We start from the raw sequence: 23,148 nt of genomic DNA, 5'->3' as shown, positions 1-23,148 counted from the left end.
ACCTAAATGTATGGTGTGGTGCCTAAACTATCGTCTCAAAAAGCCAAACATCAAGAAATCCATCCCTATATATTAGACTAAAAGGAAATTACTCAAGTACCTGTAAACACATCAGACGATACATTTGAACATCATAGATTTTCTGGGATTGTACACTGAATATTAACATTTTCCTTTAAAAAAGGGAAAAAACTTTTCACACGGAATGGAGGCAAAGAGATCAGAGGCACACTGAAAAACAAATCAGGTAATTGTTATAGGAGACAACTCCCAAGATGCTAGGTTGTCAGCTGTTTGCAAAATTAAAAAATCAACTTTAGTTCTGAATAAATTCCAAGGCCTACGGTTTCTTTCACTTCGACGTGTGGGTAGCTAGCTTTTCGTATCCCTAATTGCACCACAATTAAGACTCCTGATAGAGCTACAATACACATAGCATAAATATTACAGCAAGCCAAACTACCATTTAGAGATATCTCAAATTGCATTTTAAGATATCTTGAAACATTTAGAGACATCTGTAAATCATTTTCGGATATCTTTAAATGAATATCAGATATCTGTAAATGAACCCTTTTGAAGATATCTTAATTTCATTTTGAAATAAAGATATCTCAAATGGATTTACATATATCTTTAAATAATGTTTTGCTAGTATGTTACACCAACATGTAATTAGAGATCTCTCAAAATAACTTCTCGTTCATTTAGAGATATCTCTAAATCGTTTTGCGATACCTCGAAATAACTTCCTGTTCATTTAGAGAAAACTATGTAACGAAATCTCAAAAACATTTTGAGATATCTGAAAATGATTTAAAGATATCTGAAAATGCATTTTAGACAGCTTGTTTAAAGCTCCATTTAAAGATATAGGGAAATCATTTTGAGATATCTCTAAATGTTTGAAGATATCTTCACATATTTTGAGATATCTGGAAATGATTTAGAGATATCTTAAAATATTTAGCGATATCTATAAATTAAGTTGAGATACCTCCACATGAGCATAGAAAATATAAACTAAGACGTATTGTTTGTTACAAAGGAGAGAGAAATAGTTGAACAGAAATGTGGTTTTTATTCCCTGACTAAAAGACATGTACAGTACTTAAATTAATATACCCATGTGGGAAAACACCAGCAGGGTTAATATAGTGAAAGGGCATCTTGAAACTGTGGCTTGAGACATTATTTTTTCAGGTTGAGAAAAACCTTTCTATTTTTTCTGTAATTAGTTTTCTACTGTTCTTCAGTGGACCTGTCATTATCTTCATCATGTGTGCTACAAGATCTCTTTCTGCATCCTTGGAAAAATCAATCTGTATCACATTTGGCACACTAGCGTATGCTGGGTATGTAGAAAACCTGCATACGCAGATACTGTAACTATTATTTAGTATTACAGACAGTGCTTTTAGTCCCCCACACATCACTTTGTATGCTGAATGGTTTGTGTTTGAAAGGGAAATGCTGTTTATATGCTGTATTATCCTAGACAGGGTTAACAAAACATAAGACAACTGTAATTGGCTGATATGGTTTATAATGACCAGAGATTATAACTGAATAAAGTGCTGACTGATTTATAAAAAATAAAAAAAGGCTAAACTTCTACATTGTGTGGCAGAGTAGGGGGAGGAAAGACAGAAAATGTAGTCCAGGGGTTTTGGTGCAAGACTACATCCCCCAGAATGGTATGGGAGTGAGCCAGGATGAGTTACACCTGGCTCTAATGGAAAGGAATAAAAGAAGGGTGAAATGTTTGTGTGGGAAGCTATGTGGAAGGCCGGTCTATGTCTGGTTTATAATTTAGGGATTGGGAAAAGTTTAGTTAGTGCTCCAGTGGGAGTTAGGGTTTTGGAGGTTTATTTGTTTGGGTACAGTGTTTTGTTTAAACCTTTTTGTTTTGTGCAAATAATAAAAGTGCACAAAAGTGCTAAACTTGCAGTTCTGTCTCTGGGTGAGTGTTAATCCTGCCGTTGTCTGCCTTGACCACCAGTCACGTTACCACAATTGGTATTTATGATAAATATAGTAAAAACAAAAATAATAGTAATTACAGACACTATGGTATATTCCCAATAATGTGACAACATCAGTTAAGATATGTATAACTGTATGCAGGACTTAGTATGCTCATCTATGACTTACCTTGATTTCTCTATGATTTAATTATACTTTCAATGCTTCACCATGGTTTAAGAGAGTAAACTTTTACAAGAATTGAAAGACACATTAATTTGCAGACTCCCTGAATGACTGCAATGAAAAGGGGAAAGTACTGTGTACAGCTTCCTTTTGTCATTATTCGTTTTCCTGCTAAGGGTTCGTAATATTATTGTACAGAAACTTTAAAACAAAATGACTCCCTTAACTCATTGTATTTCTCCACACCCCTCGCATAAACAGGCAGCCTTTCTATTAGAACCATGCTGTAGTAAAGACATGTACGCGTTACATGTTGAACAATCCCAGTACATATTGAAGAAGATAGTCTATACTGGAGTTAGAAGGGGGGTGTAGTATATCAAGCTGAAGGCTAGTTCAAATCACGCTGTGTTTCTTGTGGGATGAAACAATAAAACCACCACTTAACTGACAACTGTCAGAACCGACTTATGTGATTCAAACTCTTCAATCTGCTGCATATGTTATGAACAACAATTACCTTAGATTGTTAGACCAAGGCCAATGCAAAGTATTTTACACTCTGCAGTGCAGTTATAGTTAATGTCTCCTGTCTTTCATAACTTTTTGTTAATTACTTGTTTATTTTTTCAGTTCACTACTTTCTACTTTAAACACTAAAATAAAATAACTACCTCAAGACAAAAAGCTTAAAAATGCATTTAATCCTCAAGAGTCTGTGTTTCTCACAACATAACGTAAAAATAAAATAATTCTCTATTTTATTTCTGCTTAGTAACTAATTATGTACTCAGCTCAGCTGTCACGCAAAGCACGACTGACCCCCCCCCCACACACACACACACCTGCGCAGGTTTTAGAATTGGCGTGAACAAGTGGAAGGCAGTTGCATGTGGCAGATGGACAGTGTGCTCTTCAGGAAATCCTCTGTGATGCAGTCCGTAAATGATGAAAATTCCTGTGATATGAAAGCATAAGCTACCCAAACACCATCCTACTGAGTGCAAACTCACTTAAACGCCGGGGCTTCATTTTAACACCAGCTTTTCATTAAGGTCACCGCAGGGTGAAAACTGCAAAGTGAAAAGTCTCACAGAAGGATCACCAGAGGGCTCAGCACTGTTTTCAAATTTGAAATGATGTTGTGTTAATTGTCCAACTACATGTGTCAAATTGAATCAAACTGACAATGTGCCGAAATCAGCTGCTTTCAGTGGAACAGGTGGACACATTCCTTATAGTCCAAACAGCAAACCTTAATTCACTCGAGTTGTATAACAGAGCAGTGAAAGTCTCAATAAAAAAAGGCCACCAGTGGAAAAGGTCAGAAGGTGGTCAAACCTCTTGTCATCTGCTTCAAAAACATGACAAGTCAGCATCACTGCTCATGCAAAAGTAATGAAACACATATAGTAGTAATGAAACACATAGTAATTAGCACACATTACAAACCAAGAGTATGCACTTTAGACCATTACATTTGCAAGTGTCAAGGTAAAACAGTGTATTCATTATGTTGACAACCATAATAAGTTCAAGAACAAAACAGCTTTGATAGATCCCATTCCCACATATGAAAGCATGTCCTTGCGTAGTAGACTGTATACTGTAGTTAGTGACATTAGATCACATGTCAATGGGAGTGGGAGAACAAGAAATGATTATCCCCAATTATTTTCTCCACCCTTGATAGCCCTTCCTGCTGCAGGTAAATCATTGCTCACACTCAAAGTGTAACTGAAACTGAATTATATGCCATTTAGGGGCACAGAGAAACACCAATTACCCAACTTAAATGCAGTAATTGCTGTTTTACATCTTTAGGTATTATCATGGTTTTTACTGTACAGATACACAGCAAGCAGAACAAAAATGTAACTAGTTGTTGAAATAATAGCTTAAACTGTACAAAGCAATGTCTGGATGTCACTCATTTGTATTCTGGTGCCGCCTGTAAATACACCACCGACAGTGTCAAGAATGCATGCTCTCTTTCTAAAACAATGCAAGAATGAAATTATAAACTTATCAGTAAGCTCTGAACACAAAATCTTTAAATCAGATTATTGTGGTGCTGTTTTTTTCAGTGGAGTCAAACATTTCAGCCTGAAAACTAAAGGTGACAAAAGCAAATCTGCTTGCTGCTGGCATGGTTTATACAGCTGTATATCACTTGCTTCTTTATGTCTATTTAAAGGCTAAATACAGACTTGAACAGACATTTTGGAAATAGATAGCAAGGTCATTTCTGAACACCTTAGTGTCCTGAATTTTTTACATGAAGTGCTTATACATACCACTGTACTTATGGACAGAGAACTGAATCTGGAATCAGTCTTCACTGCAATACTATAAGCACTCCTTTAGGCTTCTCCAGTACCTATTCACTTCACAGCCAGGTCTACTTGTAAAGTAGCTGGTGTCTGGTTTGAGCTGTTCTACTGGTAAACAAGCGTTGAAGTCCAGTCCCTCTTATGCATAGTGAATAATGAGCTGATCTTTCATATGAAGCCTTATTCCCAGGTGTATGTATAGCAGCTATTTTGAACCTGACCTTCTTTGGATATGAAGCATTGCTACATGAGTGAAACTAGAAACTTCAAACTCAAGTCATGCTCAAAACTACACTGAGGGTTAGTCCCGGTGAGTCTGTGCAGTCACAGTCAAATCTGAAAGGATTATTAAATATTGATTTAGGATATTGTGATTTAGTTGTTCATAGGTTTTGGGAACATGCGTTTTTTTAGAGGGTGTTCAAATTACAATGGGAATGAAGTCCATACATGCCCATGTTCTTGGTGCTATCTGTGCATTTGCTCTGTCAGTAAACCCCTTGAAAAGTGTAGACTATCTTGTTTAAAGCCATCTCCAAGGCTTTCTACGGTATGTGGCCAGAATCTTCCAGACCACTCTTATTACACTTGTCTGTACATGCAGGTAAACTGAGACAGTATTGGTATATGGACTTTCAGCCTTGTCTATATACTCACTATAAGAATCAAATACATTCAGTTTGATTTGTATCTGACGATATTTAAATAGTGAGTATGCAAACTCAGATTATACAGAGGCCCTGCCCCTATGCTAAGGTTAAGTTCTGGAAGCAGACCCCTTCATAAGAAAACACATTTTAATAAATGTTCCATTGGCTAAAATGGCATGGATGTGAATAACAAGTGGTCACATCTACAGAGGTGCCTCAAACAGCACTGCACTGGTGAAAGGTTACAATGTCCTGAGAAGATATTTCTGTTCAGATCACTAATCAACACAAGTTCAATTTACCTTGCATTTCATCATGTCTTCAATCCGTTCCTGCGTGGACTGGCCGGCCTTGGGCCTCACCAGGATGTAGATGTTTTTCACGTCAGGACAGGAGCGGAGCAGCTTCTCCACCAGCACCTTGCCCATGAAGCCAGTCGCCCCAGTGATGAGGATGTCCTTTCCTGCATAGTAACCAGCAATGGATACCATGGTGCTCTGTCTCTCTGCCATCCCGTTCCCAGCCTTGTCCTGATGGGACCTGCAGATAGAGGAGGGGATCAGGAAATTAAATACCAGACTGGTATTATTAGCGTACCAGTCTCTTTGTTTTCAAATACCAGGCGCCATATTGTTCTTTTTGATGCAAATACAAGGGCATGGTTGCCTGTCTCAAATGTACCTGTGTGTGTGAAAAATAGCAGTTGCTTGGATGGGTAAATGACAGAGAACCTTTTCATAGCAATTTTGCAGTTTACCATGTTCGTACTGTTTTTAAATCTGATTATTGTTAATTTACCATTCTTTCTTATGCTTTATCATGCTTACAGTGCTATCACTACTTTGCTATACTTTTATATTACCGCAGAAAACTTGTATAAGTGTATGCTGGGTAATGGGTAAATGACCTAGAATCATATTGATAAAACTCTCATGTGCACTTCCAGGTCATTTCATCTGTAGAAAAAAATTGTTCCCCTTTAAATTATGTCCAAGGTTAAAAGCCTAGTGTATGAAGCTGCCAAACCAGCTTCAGAAACAGTAGAGAAATGTGTCATGAATACCAAACCTTATTTAATGCATTAAAGTCCCTTAGATAAATTTGGAGGTATGCAGGTAATCTTATATTAGCACTTATAATAAGAAAAAAATAAATGCAGCATGCTTTTGATTAGGGGTTGGGCGGCACCAAACAATGTTTCTTCATGCGCAAAGCTTCACAGAACAGAGCCCTTTCTCTCAATTACTTCTGCTATTCTTGAACTGTACAAATATACTGTGTACAGAGCTGAATGCAAGGGCCACATTAGAAAAGAAAGAGGACACATAACATGTTTATGTAGTCTGAACCTAAAAAGATGTTTGAAATCAACCAGAACATTAGTGGTAATGTACTGTTGTCAATATTTCTGATAACAGCAACCACTTGAAGTTGAAACATTAACAAATTATAAAAGACTGCTGAATAGCTAAAAAAAAAAAAAAACCATCAAGAATTAAAACAAAAACATGGCATGGTACAGATGGCACAGTGCACAATAGCTCTCAATACATTTGAAAAAACGGCACAGTAGCAGTTGTCATGGGCCTTGTTTTTTATAATTGAGAACTGCAATTAGCAGCACGAGTCCTTTAAAAGTTGCTGATTCCCAGAATAAGTGGATTTGAATTTTTCCACACCTGCTGTCTCTATTTCTATGGACAGCCTACACACTGTATTGGGCTCAGGGCAGGGGTCACTGGCAATGCTGCAATTAAAGTGCTCTCACAGAAATAGCATTACAAGCTGACAAGAATGTCATTAAAACCTGATCAGCTTGGTTTTAATTAGCGCCACCACTTATCTAGACTGCTTCCCACAGTAACTGTGATACTTGGAGGAAGTGATTCAGACAGATCGGATTGATAAATTGTACTGACACTTGGAAGGTGTAGTAACCAGGGGGGTTGGACTCGGTTTCATTTTCATAAAACTTGTTTAACTCTGTTTCGCCTGTTTCTAAACTGGTACTTGCTTCGTTCCACACCCTTTTGTTACTGGCCCCTGTTCATGGAAACATCTCTGAAGGGGTAACACTACAGCACAGTCCTATCCTTGGTGGTGGTTCATGCCTCAATGCACTTGTACCTTTCGGTGACCTGTGTCATTCAACAGATTTCTTAACCTAGGCAATCAACCTTAATACCAGACACAGCCGGTCTTACAATACCAGGCTGATAGACAACATACTAAGCAATTCAAGTCATGCGTTTAACAATCAATCAATCTTTATTTTATATAGCGCCTTTCATAGTGGACTACCATCACAAAGCGATTTACAAGATGCAGTAACAACAAGAAAATCCTTTATACTTTAAATACAGAGAAATGCATAATACACAATAGTAGCATAATACATGAAATAGTACATTAACTACAGTAGAAAGTGCATAATACATGATAGTAGCATAATATATGAATAGTAGCACAGCAGCTAATAGCAGATATCAGGTTTAAAGAGCATGTAAAGCAACAGAGAACAGATGGGTTTTGATAGTTGATTTAAAGCAAGCAACGGTGGGAGCATCACACACCAAAGCTGGCAGAGAGTTCTAAAGAGTCGGCGCTATGAAGATAAATGAGCATCTCCTAGTGTGGTGCACTTTTGCTTGGGGATAACAAGCAGCCCAGAGTCAGAAGACCTCAGTTTGCAGGCAGGGACATAGTGGGTCAGCAGGTTGAGGAGGTACTCGGTACCTGTGTAATGAAGGGCATTGTAGGTGAGCAGGAGTTTTGAAAATAATCTTGAACTTTTCAGGTAGCCAGTGCAGCTGGGCAAGACGGAGAGTGATGTGATCATGTTTTTTATACAACTGGCGAGGATCCTGGTAGAGGCATTCTGAACTAGCTGCAGTCGATTTATAGTGCGTGCCGGGAGACCACCATATAGAGAGTTGGAGTAGTCAAGTCAAGAGGAGACAAATGCAAGACAAAGTACCTGCATCCGGGAGGGAAAGGTAGGGAAGGACTTTGGAGATGTTTGAGACGGTAGAAGGAAGATTTGACCACGTAGATGTGGAAATCAAAGGAGAGGTTGCTGCCAAGAAGTACACCAAGGCTTCGTACTGGGAGGAAGGCATCAGCAGACACTTTCTGAGGTTCAGGGCAGCTACATTTAGATTCTTAAGTTGAGTTTTAGATCCTACTAACAAAGGTAAAGGCTCTACTGTTCCAAATATCTAACAGCCGTGGATCTAAATAAAAAAACAGCCATTTGCCCATACAAAAGTTTGTGATAGTTCAGTCATTTCGCAGTTTTTCAGTTTTTTTTCCCACATGCTCGTACTTTGAATCAACTGTACTTTACCATGGTTCTTACCATACTTATGGTTAATTTACCATGCTTACTTATGTTTTATCATGCTTTTACCCCTTTCAACAAGATACTTTATGCTTTTATCACAGTATACCACCGCAAACTTTTAGAAGGGTGTGTACAGTGAATCTTAGTGTACAAACACGTACAATTCCAGAGAGAGGATGCATTCATATCAACATGAAATTCCCCCAGCGGGGTAAAGATTATTTCTATTAAGAACCTAGAAAATAATTTGTGTTTAAAGACATTTTTCAATGCCTCTTTTGATTGTCTTTACTTGCCCTTTGCTTGCCAAGATCCTGGCACGCCTGCATTGCTACAGTGGTATAATAAATATCACAGTGTTTATGTCTCTTCCCTTCCCCTCTATGATGGAGCAGTATTGCAATCAGCCCAGGAGATGGAAAGCAGGTGCATTCTGGAAGGCCTATATATTCTAACATTGATGGCCTTCAACATTTTTTTTTATTGTATCTTAATTGAATCAATCAGCACACTAATGGACTGTGTCTGGCCATTTGGGCTTCTTCATACAATAGATTGTGTCACGGCAGCCATGGCAGACCAGCAATCTTTATAAAACAGCAAACACAATTACTTATTATACGGTAGTTCCAAGTTTATGAAGTTGTACAGTTCAATTGCCAGACTTTCTTACATTCAAACAATGTGAAATAACTTATATTATAACGTATTATAATGGTGCACAAAGATTTTGGCAATTGATTCAGCCTTGACTAGTCTTATAATCTTAGGCATGTGATAATTATATTGAAAGCCTTTTAGAATTTGTGTTAAGGGTGGCTCATGTCAAATTTCATCCAAATTGGATAAGCGGTTGACACATTGGGCCATATTTTCAAAGCATTTCCTCCATTCTTTTAATTAATTCCTATTTTTAAAGGAAAAAAAATCATGTTAATGTTACAAAATGAAAAACAAAAGCTGAAGAGAACTTGAGGTAAATACCTTAATTGCTTGCTTCTAGCTTTGTGTTTTACCTCTTCAAAAAAAATGTTAATTAAACCCTTTTTATGTCCCTAAATATGATCCCAGTGTGACATGCAAATATGTCCCCATGTGACATGCAAATGGGTCCACCACTATTTCCTTATCTCCAGTTATTCACTCCCTCCCTGCATTAAGAGTATAATAACTAACAGGGTTATAATGTGTTTATTGAGAAGTGTTTGTGGGATGTAGAACATAGGATGTATTTGATCCTTCACTGCTATTGCCTGGCCTTGCTCAATCATGGAGCTAATGACACAACGCACCGGCACAGTGGAGGACTGATGGCTTCTCACGCTACACCACAAAAAAGCTCATTCCTAATGAGGCCAGCAACCCTCCATGCTATTATGGGATGCAAGCTCTGAATTATGCACAGCTGGTGACAGAACCTTTGATTTGAGATTTGATTAATGTAATAACACTTACTGTAGGAGAGGAAAATTTAACATTAACATTAAACTAAATTACCTAACCTATCTTAAAAAATAAATGTCATAGTTTCTAGTATCACGGTGATAATAATGATAAATAATATACAGTACATGTAATACATACTATTGTAGATTCTACTAAATCCCTGCTTAGAGGTGGGGAAAAAGTAGCTGCAAGACAATCCCTAAACAACAAGAAGAAAAACAGGATATGTCATTATATATCTTTCCCTTAAATTGAATCTCAGTAGACAACTAATAACCTAGTGTGCAGGAAGCTCCTTTCCTCTTCAAACCTTGGGCGTCTCAGATCAAAAACCACAAAACATTGCGCATCTTTAGGTTAAATTACAATGACTGACAGAACGGGGATTTGAACCCAACTAACAGTGATATGCAGACTGTCAACATATTAGCGTACAAAAAATGTGTTCAGCAAAGCAGGCAGCCCTTAATCAGAAGGGTAAAAGCTTGTAATGCTCTGTAATATCCATGGATTGCAAGTGATGGTTGGACACCCTTCTTGATTAAATAAATCAGATCACTGGAGACCACAGTGAACCCACAGCTTAATTAATAGACACTCCACGTCAACAGCTTGAGTAATGAGCATCCATTTTCACCACTTTCTGTTGAGTGGTTTCTCCCTCAATGCACTACATATAGTGATACATGGCCACCAAGAAAGACTGTTCATTTATCTTTCAAGGGAAGCCTAACAGAGACAAATCAACTTGTCTACATTGGGTATGTTTTTAAAGCTTGGCTGCAAATGTGCTTGATGTGCTTGATGTGAGTCCAGGATTGATTAAATCTCGATTTCTGATTTGGTGTTTGAAGACAGGCTTTGGAGTATACTCCAAATACTTCTCTATAAGAGGAATTCTCATCCTAACACATCAATGTGAAAAATATACTGGCCTACCTTGTAATTCGGATTGATTGACAGTTTTGATACAAAGACAGGAAAATGCTTTCTTTTAGTATCAAAACTGTGAAGGAGGAATATTCTTTGGTTAGACCCTCCTTGAGTAAATATGCACGGATAAAGACTGAATGAAAATACAGCCGATAAAGGAAGTACAGAGGTAATTAACTCATTTTCTCCTTGGAAGTTTGTCCTACTCACTCATGCATAACAACTTTATTTCAGTTCGGCATGACTGTGCACAGATGGCCCAAGGAATATGATGATGAAATTAATTAAGAAATGTACTTTTTGGAGAGTAAAAAGGGAAGTAGAAAGTCTACCCTTCCAAGTGTGCAATAACGCAGATTATTGGTAGGGGCAAACTGAAACCAGAAATGTACTTTAAGTGATAGTGCTGCCACCACGCAATTATGCCCTCAATGTGGTTTTCCAGCTGCAGGACTCCTTATTATTCTTACTATGCTGAGTGGGTTTCAATGTATAGTGCTATTGCTGTGAAATAATGAAAGCTCATCCACTAACCTTAGGTATTTCATTCCCTTAACCACTGAAAGATAGTATCAAAAACCATTGAGTCAGAAAGAAGAGAAAGTGCCCCAAATAGCCATTCTGCTGCAAGAAAGACTTGCTGATACTGGCGTTAAAATCCTCACCCTTGAATGATAGATAGATAGATAGATAGATAGATAGATAGATAGATAGATAGATAGATAGATAGATATTCGTACTGTTTTTAGATCTGCTGTTGTTGCTGACTAGACTTTTCTGGTGAAATCATGTGACATATGGCACAGCATGCTGTTTTTTCTTTTTTTATATATACAAATACCCTGCTAAAATGATTCCCTCTCACACAAATGCATCACTTTAACTAGACAAGAATATCTATACACAGCAGTAATGTGGCCATTTTAAGAAAATCATGTTTACAAATACACATATCTGTCTCTGAGAGTCTTTTTACGTGCCAATAATAGGCAATCTTCATAGCAGACCATAGCAGTGATCGATGGAAAATGAAAATTTGCTGATAGTCATACTGTTGCCGAGAGAGGGCACTTAAAGGCACTGAACGATAAAGATTTAGAAAATTAAAATGAGATGGTTCTTAAGGCTCTTAGCCGCAACTTTCCTCATGAAGCTTTCTGTGTCAGCAACAATATACACTGCTTTTAAATCTCTTGGTATTCAGAATGCAACCTGCAGAGAGAACAAGGGCTAGGCTCTGTCACTAATGGACTGTGGACTAGGTCATACAACATGCACATTTCTAGGTTTATGCATTAGTCTTTGGTTTAATCAGCAGTCTTTGTGTTTTACATTTTGGAGTAAGTAAATGACAAGAAAACAAAATGATCCCACCCTTGACATCATGAGGTTTACACATACTGCACTGTAATTGTACATGGCCAAAAACGTTAGAGGAAGACTGGAGGATTGTGACAAAGACGGCTGTAGTGGGGAAGTCAGACCAGAAGAAACACACAGTACTGAGAGCGTAAATGATAAATGGATGCGCTGCTGCGCAGTTTATTATTATAAAATAAAACAGGACAAAAACATGACACGGCACTGGCAGCCAAAACAAAGAGACAAACAAAACGGACTAACACAAAACAAAACACGTTGAGCTTCTATTTCACTTAATACTATTACAATTACCTCCGTCTCCAATCCCATTCTCCACTCACTGAACACACAACCCCGAGTGGGTGAAAACATGCTGCTTTTATGCAGCTGTACTGAGATTCAATTGCTAATCAATCATTCAATTGGAGTCACGGTACAACTGCGCGTGAATTAATAAAGTGCAATTCCCCGTGCTCACATATTACTTTTTACTTGCACGTGAAGTGCTGTGCAATCCTTGTGCCTAAATAAAAATATGCACTTGTGTTACACAGACCCGTTTATATCCTGTGCACCAATGACTATACATCAACATTAACACCCAACATATAACACAAAATACACACAGGGGCGGGCATTTTGCCACAAGGATGCAAAGCTTGCCCTCTGCAAAAGGACACGACTCTGCCTAAAGATATGTTTATTCAAGTCTATTTCTGCTGCTTAATGTACTGTAGCTCCCTACAGCATTATGATGATTGGAAATACAGGCAAAAATGACCATCAGTAGAAGCAAATGAGTGTTGACTAAGGTTGTCAAGATGATTTAAAAGAAGGGTCTACCACACCCTTGTTTATGTACTCCATCTGACATATATTGGAAAAACTGCATCAACTCCCAAATCCCATCAGAATCTTTTCAAGCCGCCACAGTGTGTTCAAAGAAACTGCATTCATTTAACACACCTGTCAGAAAAGTCATGCCGAGATTCACGTGTATAGCTTCTTAAAACACAGATAGCATTCTGTAAAGTCAAAATGAAAAGAAAAAATAATTAAAGGGTTTGTTTAAAATGATGCAATTATACAGTAACCAAGCACTACATTAGATGTCAGTATCCCTGTGTGTTACTGACTGACTCTGGTCATTTGAAAGGCTCTCATGCACCTGTTTATTGCTCATTACTGTGTGTTTTTAATTGATCTGTATTGCTGCTCTTGCACCTCACGCATCCCCTGAATAATTAGATTGAAATCAATAAATCAATAAGAAATCTGTGTTACCATTCAGATGTGAAGCAATATACAGGAGCACAATTATATGAAATGATATGAAAGATGTCTATAATACTGTGGGGTAGAGGCGCTAAAGTGTTGCATCTGTCGCAATCATTGCAAACCACATACACACCAGTTGGAAGTGTAGCATGAAATGTACTAAACAAACGCAACACTGTTAGCATCATTTTAACGAATGCTTTGCAACCGCAGTTCTTATTTGCACTTTAGCCTCAAATGAATATGCAATTCTGGGCGTTCCTGCAGAAATTCTCAGGAGATAGGAGTCTGACAGGATTAAACTGCCTTTCATTTTATATATATATATATATATATATATATATATATATATATAATAGTATTAAAATAAATGAAGACTGAACAGAATGCATTGTACAGATGACATTTACATTTAACAAAAACAATGTTATTTTGATTTTTGCCCCCTTGCATTAAATTAGTATATTGCGGCTCTCTTCATTAACATATTTTTTCTTAGCACATATGACAAAATGTGCCCTTTGTGAATTGTCATAACGAAAATGCAAACTGTGGTTTGCACCGCAACTGACCCTTATCTTATTACATCTACCCTTATATGTTTCAGAGGGTTAACTTATTTCTCATTCACCAGCATCCTTAATGCTATTCATAATATGGCTTTAATGTGGTAATGTTGAAAAAGCCAGCAAGCTGAAAGTGACTTGACGTGGTTCCTGCATACAGTAGCAAAAAAACAGCAACGGTTCTCCTCTTTACAGTCAAAACATGTATCCTGAATATAAACCCCACTGCATTTATAATTATACTGGCAAACTGACCTTCAGATACCATCAAGTTTTATTCAGAGACTATTTAATTATAATCCACACCGTTATTAGCTGTAAATAAGACACACATAATGTAATGTCTAGTGTGTGTTTAATTGTGCCTCTGTTGATTTATGTCACACTGTACATATTCCCGTTTGTTGACCAGTGCAAAATTACAAGTTAGGAACAGACTCAAATGTGATTACTTTTAGCCATTCTGATAGCACAGTACCATCCCTCATGTCCCTGAAAGAAGTAGACAATGATGATAAAAGTGTGATAGCAAATGTATCTATATTGTTGTCCAAACCCTGCACTGAACATATTTATTCAATAAACACTTTGGTGTAATCTAGCATAATTTCCACACCACTTTTTATATATGAATTGGCATGCACCTAAATACTCGCTTAGTTTTATTATGTGCATCATTTTCATCCCAAATTTAACTTTGGAACCGATTGTTCCGGACGGTTTTATGAGTAAAGGTAGGTATTTATCGTAAAGTATGTGAAATAAAGATCGGTTCGGGCGGGTTTTCCATTAACACTATTGTGCTTTCACCTATTTATCATAATTGTATAATAATTATTTATTTGGCACTTTTTTCCAAAGCAAGTTACAATTAGTTAAGTTACATAGAAATTCTGGTACCCATTGAATCCACCACCACCCAGTCAACAGTCCAGAGCCCTAACCACTACTCCACACTGTGCACAAGTATAATGCACACTTCTCAGGACTACAATTGAAGTAAGGCAGACCGGGGACAGTTGTAACATCTTTAACCTTTCTCTCCAGACTTTGACACAAACAACTTACATCTGTCCTCTACCAATCCCCACAGTTATCCTGTTTTAAGAGCTGATATACATGTGGCAAGAGGGCTTGAAATGCAAGGTGTCTGACGTTAGAATTGACCCCATGGCCATGGCCAGTTGGAACGGGATGGGGTCAGATGTAACATTCTGTGAAGAATAATTAAATAAACAGCAACACATTTAATTCAACTCAAGATTGAATGTTTTATTGAATAAGATCCATTTTCACATGAAGCAAATATGTTTGTTTTTATTTAACTCAAAAACTGAGTATCTTTATTGAAAAATGTAAATACTCACATCCCTAAAATTCTAGGCCTTATCAAGCAAGAATGTCAGTCTGAGTCACAATTGTGATAAATGAACATTTTGTTTCCTTCAGTACAAGACACATGTGCCCAAACATAGTTCAGCTAAAGGTGTAACCCAGGGAGGCATTGCTAAACCTCATGTTCCAGCAAGAAACAACAAAACTATTTTAGTAGCTAAGATCTCAGGGCTTTGTCAGACAGCTCCTCTTCCACATGCAGACAGAGACCTGAATTAAGCATGTTCCGAGTAAGTGATGGCACTCTAGCTTGCTTGTGATTGGAGAAATTCAAGGTGTTAAAAGCTTCCTGTGTTTTCAACTCTCCTCGGTCTCCTCTACTAGGCCCTAGATGCATCTGTATGTTTTCAATCGATTTATGTTTGTTTAGTAATCCCTAATCCATATGAGGGTATATTCAAATAACATTAACATGTTCTCTGTACACATTATATTATGTAAAAATATACAATGGGCTTAAACAGTTCATAGTGCATAAAATCAAATGAATATCTAGCAGGCTTTTTTTGTCTATCCTACATGTAATACAAAACAAACCATCCTGCATGTTGTTATAGGACACGTAGATAATCAAATATTATTTTAAAATGAAGCTGAATTATTTCAGCAATCGTACACCGCTTCTGCCGCCTATGATCTCCACTTTGCAGCAGCATTCTTTCAGTCATTCGTGTTTTGCGCATAGTAAACGTTCGTAAACGAGGCCCGAAGTATATATTATATTATTAATTCAATATTAACACTGCCTATTACATATTTTTTTCATTCTTTACTTTGCACATTTGTTATGCAGTAGTAGATACCTTTTCTTTGCACAGCATGCAACATTCAACATGGCAAGTTAGTTGCCATGAGAGAACCAATGCGTCATCTACCCTGGTTACCGAAAAACCACGCTCTTTTATCTCATAGTACATTTTAATTTAGGTAAATCTAGAACTGTTCCATTGGCAACAAAAGCACACACAAGGGGCTGCTTTATACAGATATAGACAGATAAAGCTTGCACCTCTATTTGCCTGGAGTAAACAATAGATTACATTCTATAACTTTGATACAGCTAGCTGTAATTCACTGAAGATGACTCATCTCTACGGTAAATCATATCAAGATTTAACTGAAGCACACACCCTACTACTACCTAAAGGAGAAAAACCGACCATAAAAAGCCATGTAATGTGCATGTTCAGTACGGCCGCACTCTAGCTACAAACTAAGTACCTGAACCAGTATTGTTAAACACCAGAATGCCGTATTACATCACATAAATTCTGTAGGCATTAATATAATAACAGTGGAGGACGAGCCCTCATTGTATATAAGACTTTTTCTTTTGTGCTCCTCAGAATATCGTTCCATCTTTTCTTAATCTCCTCCACCGTTCTTATAATAATGCCTGCACTCTAGAAGTAAAGGCTCTCGTTAGAACCTTGCTTTACCACTGTGGGGAGGCTTTTTAGGTGCTTTTAAGAACCTTTTTTTTTTTTACATGGATTCTATATTCTCTATTTGCAGACTTTCTTTTTCGTCATGTAAGCTATGAAACATGCATTGAAAATTGGATTTTGCAAAACAATACTGTATTATAAACCGCAATTTACAAACTGACAAAATTAGCTCTTTGCAAAATGTTATTAAATGTTTCTTTGTCCTTGAAAACGATGTCTCCTTCTTGCTGCAGACAAGTCTCCCACATCACCTTGCCTTTTATATAGCCTACTGTCTCTCTGCGGTAAATTAATGCCTGCTTTTCAGAGCTTTCCCCTCCCATATGCATATACAGAATTACATATGCATCGAGGGGGGCTAAAGCACACAGAGACATTGCCCCCGCAAATCACATATTAATTACGTGTTTACGCCATTGTGTGTGTTTTATAAATCCCATCCAAGAATTCAGAACCCTCAGCGCCTGTTTTACATAAAACACACGCAATCCTTTTATAAATCGGGGTCTGAGTGTATTCATTTTGAAACGTTTATTACGCACATGTTCCAATTATGGTCCACAACTTAAACTGCGAATTAGTCCAAATACTAGCAAGGTAGCACCTTGACAATTTTAAAGACTAATCCTGTTAATACATGCTACTAACTAGGGCCTTGTACACACACAACTTAAATGCGGTTGGGAATTTTGCTCTTAATATGGTTTAAATACACAGAGTTTGGTTGCAAAAGGCAGCGACAACCGCACTAGTTAATCCTGTTTGGAACAAGTAGCAAGTTCAGTTATTAATTCAGTTCAGATAGTTAATGCACAGCAACTGTGTGTGTTTGTGTGTGTGTTTGTGTGTATAAAACTGCACTAAAACAACCACAGTAGGTTGTCAGTGTGATAAACGTGGCTAAAAAACATAGGTGTCGGATAAGCCAAGTTGATTTTGTAATATTGATGAACAGTAAATTCATAACAATGGTAAATAGGGCATACATATAATATACTTTTTTTATTTAATCAAAGTACAGTTGTATAATATTATTCTATTATAATATTCTGTTGCAATATATATATTGCAACATAAATAAAATAATATGTGACAATTCATGTCCCCAAAGCCACTGTGCGACTGCAACTAAATGTTTCGATCTACTTTCATGGTACTGCAGATCATCACCACTGTATTTAGCAGTGCAGAAAAAGCAAAATGGCGTCTCCGCTGGTTTTGCAGAAAAGAGCATAGCTGTGCTTGATGAGCTCTCAATCGATTACGTACTGTACTTTCTTCCAAAAGCATAAACAAAAACACAGCCTCCATGCTGCCGACCACACAAACCTGACAAATGACATGTAATGGTGGTCTGAGTTCAGAGGTTTGTTTGAACAGGGAGTGCACTCACTTCAGTAATGAAAGGCGTGTGTGTACAACAAACAACCACAGCGAGTGCAGTTTGTTAATATAATTGTCTCGCCAACCACATTGTATGTACCAGGCCCAATTGGTTATGGACACAGGTCATCCAGTTCCACCTGTACATGTTTCTGTTTCCAAACCACCAAGATGTGATCTAGTGTGGCAACCTCTGACCGCTTGGGACATTGCCAATGACAGGCCTCAGCAAGACAGCGAATGACACTTGCATGTATTTGCATGAGAAAAGGATACAAATGAAATACTTATCTCAAATCTAATTTTCGTCATGGCTTTTATTTGAGTAGTGGGATTGTTAAGACTAGAGACTTATTATTTATCCTTAAAACATTTCCATTCCAGACTGGCTTTTGTGCATGGTTATCTAGGCTAGTGTCTAGAAATGTTGGACAGTCCTCAAATCAGACACCTTGCAGACAGCATCATGCTACATCACTGTGTTATTATGTGTTACTTTGCATGTGTTACGGTTCCTTTGAATATTCTTTTCTGTAGTAGCTGCAGATCTTACACTACTTACATGGCTTTGCTTGATTTATGCTTTTAAATTAGCTTGCGATCAAATGCAATTACATTTCCATGGAGAGTGAGCTAACAGAGCTCCACTCCTGCCATGGCAACAGACTACAGTCCATTCTGAGTGAAGGATGTCCTTCACATAGAGAGACAGGTTTGCTGCCATGTACTGCATACAAAGAACTGGCAGGTGGAGAATGTTATAAAGGCGGCAATAAAGGAGTAGATGTTATCCATGTCTCAAATAGCAAACATTTATGGGTTACATGTTTCAATTAAGGTTTATTGACTGTTTCCAAACATTTCAGAGCCTCAAGCAAAGAGTTTGCCATACAGAAAAAAGTAGTCAGTCAGTCTTGGGATGTTACTTTTTAAAAGTAATCTCTTTCAGTTACAAGTTACTTGAACAAAATTGTAATTGTGTAGTTACCTCTCACGCAGTTTACATTGTACAGATATATTTTTTTCAGTTTGGTCAGGCTGCAGCTTGAGATATTATTGGTAGATCAAGCTACTGAACCTACTCGTTCCCTCGTCTAACATAATTGTGACATAAAAGTGTGCCCAATTATTTTACCCCAATTACCCTCACTGCAGCTGAGATTTGACGGTTCAGCGGGTGTCCATGGCCATGCCAGCCTCCTCACTGGGTGCCTGGCTAGCAGTGTGCACTGCAGTGCAAAGAAAAGCAGTCCCTGCTGATTTTGCCTCCCTAACCCTTTGGAATTCCCAACGAAAACCAGCAACTCCGCACAGCCAGGATGCGAACCTGCACTGTATGACTCACCCTGCACACCACACAGCTGTATTTTTACCAGGTGAGCCACCCAGGGACCCTGGAATGGGGCAATCTTATAATAGCCACCAACTTGACAACAGTATACTGTTAAGCAGAGAAAACTGGTGCTGGAGGGCCGTTCTACAGGTGTAACAGGTTTAATGAAATTAAACTGCATGGGGACCTGGCTGGAGGCTTATTAGGTTCAATTAAATAATTAATACCATTATCTCTGATTTGGAAGGGTCAGAGTTGCCTATGCCTGCTGTTCACATCTCTTCTTGGAATTCATGGCATACTGCATAAAATGGCCCATTTCAAAAAGTCAAAGGAGACCTGATGTAAGTTGTCAAAGTATCAACTCTTTGGTATTTCTTGTCCGTGTCTGCATTGCCCCTGGTGGCTCCCTTAAGGTAATGCAACACTGGCACAGAGATGAATACTGCTTTTCAAGATATAGGCCACTACTCCTAATTAATTTACAATAGAAGTACTAATAAAACAAGATAATACAGTTTTGTATTATTATTTAAAGTCTAAGTTAATATTTTTATATGTGGGAGGTTCGTCCTATGTGTAATTCCATATGTGCCAAGCACAGGTTTGTTAATGCTAACAGGTGGAATGCTAAGGCACCCTTTTTGTTAAAAACACACAGTTTAAAACAGTTTCCAGCCCATTGAATGTCTTATGCCGAGATAATGATGGCTGTTTTCATATAGTGTTGCAAAGCAATGTCCTAGAAAGCTGCATAAACGAATTGTGGTGTATAAAGATATATGTTATTGAAGCGTACTAGTTGGTCATTCTAAACTGAATCTGCAGATTCAAAAACGTAGTGGTTGCTGGACTGTAAACATTTAATTGAAGCATCAATAAGTACCTAGATCCCCAAGATAGGTTGATACCTGTTCCAATATGAACAATCTGTGGTTCTTTTGTCCCTCCAAGTTGTGGTCAGCTGGGTACTCCTGATCTAACCTGTTACACTGTCTGTTTAGGGGTTGAGAGATGGGTAGTCATTCAAATAGTTCCTCAGTGGCATAAGCTCTTTTGTGCCATGACCAGGCATGCCTGTAAAATATCAACACATTTTATTTCTCTTTGGACTGGGAAAACAATGGCCTTTTATATTCAATAAGCTTTTGGCATTTTGTATGTAGAACGTATTTCTATACAGTAGCAAAGTATTTCCAGTCTATATTCATTGCAGAGTGTATCTGGACCTATACGAGAAAGCCCATAAAAAGATTTTTGTCCCATGAAAGCTTATTTGAAGATATCACTAATTACGTGACAGATCACAGAATAAGGTTGCATACTGACGAGAACTCTTGCTGGACCATTGCAGGTGAAAACATTAGTTGAAACTCGGTCATCTTTGCCCTGGAAGAGTAGAGCACTCCGCTATTATCCCTTTTTACTACTTCTTCAGTGTCGTGCCCTACCACAGTAATTTACATTATATGTTGCTGAGCAGTGAAGCAAAGCTCAGTCTGTCACATAAATTAGCTTTACAGCATCACAGTGTCCTGTCAAAACTAGAAGTGCACGGTCTTATTTGAAACGGGAAGGGAATGGAAGAATATACGCGCCCCTTTGTTGCAGATTTTAGATTCAATGAACATAATAAACTGTATAGTAAATGTACTGTGAACGCAGTGGGTATAACAATCTATTTTCTGCTTTGTTCAGACCCGCGATGCAAAACCGCCACATGGACGATAGATACACTGTTGTGGATTAGCAGGACCATGCCCTTGCCACCGCACACTCCACACACAGAACTGCGCTTGAAAGCGCACACAAATGAAAACGTGAGTGTTTACGGCACAATACTGCTGGTTTATATATAATATTACTGTTGCCGTTGCATTGAAACAATAATTTGCAAGTTGAAAAAAACAATCAATGTACTTGTGACTGATATGCATTATGAAATAAAATTACATTCAATATGTGTATTAATGATGTAAAGACAAAACGACGGCATTATTAATTTTCCAAATGGGGCACCCTAACATGCAAAATACCACATTATCTATTTATAACATAAAATCGTATATTTTTGCTATTTCCCAGTATCGCTGTAGAATATACAAAACAATATAAATGTACTGTAGGACGGTACAGTGGTAATTCTGTAATAGAATGTACAAGGAGCACCCTAAGAGCAAATATTCATTTTAAAAACACCCTTCATTCCTCGCGAAGAATCGAGCGTGGAGAAAAAGAAAACATGGTATCTTACCGTGATCATGGGTGTGATTGGGGTTGTTTCCTGCCCGGGATTTTTCTTCCCTGTATATGTTTTAACAGAGATGTCAGAGATCAAAACGAGAGCGAGCTGAGAGACTGCAGGCTTATTCTAACACCCCTTCCCCCCCTTCCCACTATCCAGTATGTCTCACTAGGTTCCGCGCGTGTGTAAGTCAAACCATGCTGTCAGCCAACCCCTGACAAGCAGGCAGCGCTGCTTTCAGACAGAGCAATAAATTGGCTTTAAAATATGTCAGATAATCCCGTTATTAATATGGTGGCTTTATTGGTACATTTTGCAAATTTCTAGTATTATTGTAATCCCCATGATACATTGTATATATTGTATAAAAACACACACACACACACACACATACACATACGTATATACACACACACACACATACACACACACACACACACACACACACATATATATATATATATATATATATATATATATATATATATATATATATATATATATATATATTTGCTTTTTCGACCAGAAAAAAGAAACAAGGACCACGGGTCACAAATGGAGAATAGATATAGGGGCGTTCAAAACAGAAAATAGGAACACTTTTTTACACAGAGAATTGTAAGAGCCTGGAACCAACTCCCCAGTAATGTTGTTGAAGCTGACACCCTGGGATCCTTCAAGACACTGCTTGATGAGATTCTGGGATCAATAAGCTACTAACAACCAAACAAGCAAGATGGGCCGAATGGCCTCCTCTCGTTTGTAACCTTTCTTATATTCTTATGTTCTTAAATGTGACTGCTATGTCATAAGTTACGAGAAAAAAGGGACAATGTATCAGTTTAATTAAGACCTAAACCCCATTACTCTCAAAGCCATCCCAAAAAAAAAAGGGTTTAATCAATATGCGGGAAACAATCGCCTGTAATCATTACTGAAGTTGCTTACAGGTCATTTTAAGTTATTTTATTCATAGTTACCGATTTCCATCATTTTGGAAATGCCATATTATCCACCTCACTTTGATTTGTTGTACATACAATTTTAGGCTAATGACTGTAAAGGTAAACATTTCAACATTTGTATTTTATTAATTTCATAATACACCATGATACTCACTCTGCTATCACAGCGATCTTATTCACTTCAATCCTTGAGCCAGCAACTGCAATTTACAAAAGCGAGCACACCAAAGCATGCAGTCATTGTGCAGTGGAAGTTCCTATTGGATGTAAGCATATTGATAGCTTTTGGTTCTATGGTAAAACAAAAGAGAAATTAT

The 23,148-nt window shown here is 37.7% G+C and overlaps 1 protein-coding gene across 1 annotated transcript in view; it reads right to left on the bottom strand.

The window, feature by feature from the left end:
* LOC121318451 (fatty acyl-CoA reductase 1-like) overlaps positions 1 to 22,005 on the bottom strand; it is a 75,193-nt gene extending 53,188 nt beyond the window's left edge. Inside the window, exons 1-2 of the mRNA XM_041255142.1 lie at positions 21,876 to 22,005; positions 5,437 to 5,674 (exon numbers count right to left, since the gene is read on the bottom strand). Of these exons, the coding sequence (XP_041111076.1) occupies positions 5,437 to 5,646 (210 nt within the window). The 5' untranslated portion in view covers positions 5,647 to 5,674; positions 21,876 to 22,005. The remainder of the gene's footprint in view (positions 1 to 5,436; positions 5,675 to 21,875) is intronic.
* Between the last annotated feature and the right edge of the window lie 1,143 nt (positions 22,006 to 23,148).

Source organism: Polyodon spathula, chromosome 7, assembly GCF_017654505.1.
Source record: "Polyodon spathula isolate WHYD16114869_AA chromosome 7, ASM1765450v1, whole genome shotgun sequence".
NCBI lineage: Eukaryota > Metazoa > Chordata > Actinopteri > Acipenseriformes > Polyodontidae > Polyodon > Polyodon spathula.
Note: the sequence above shows the minus strand (reverse complement) of the source record. Positions and strands in the feature narration are given on the sequence as shown.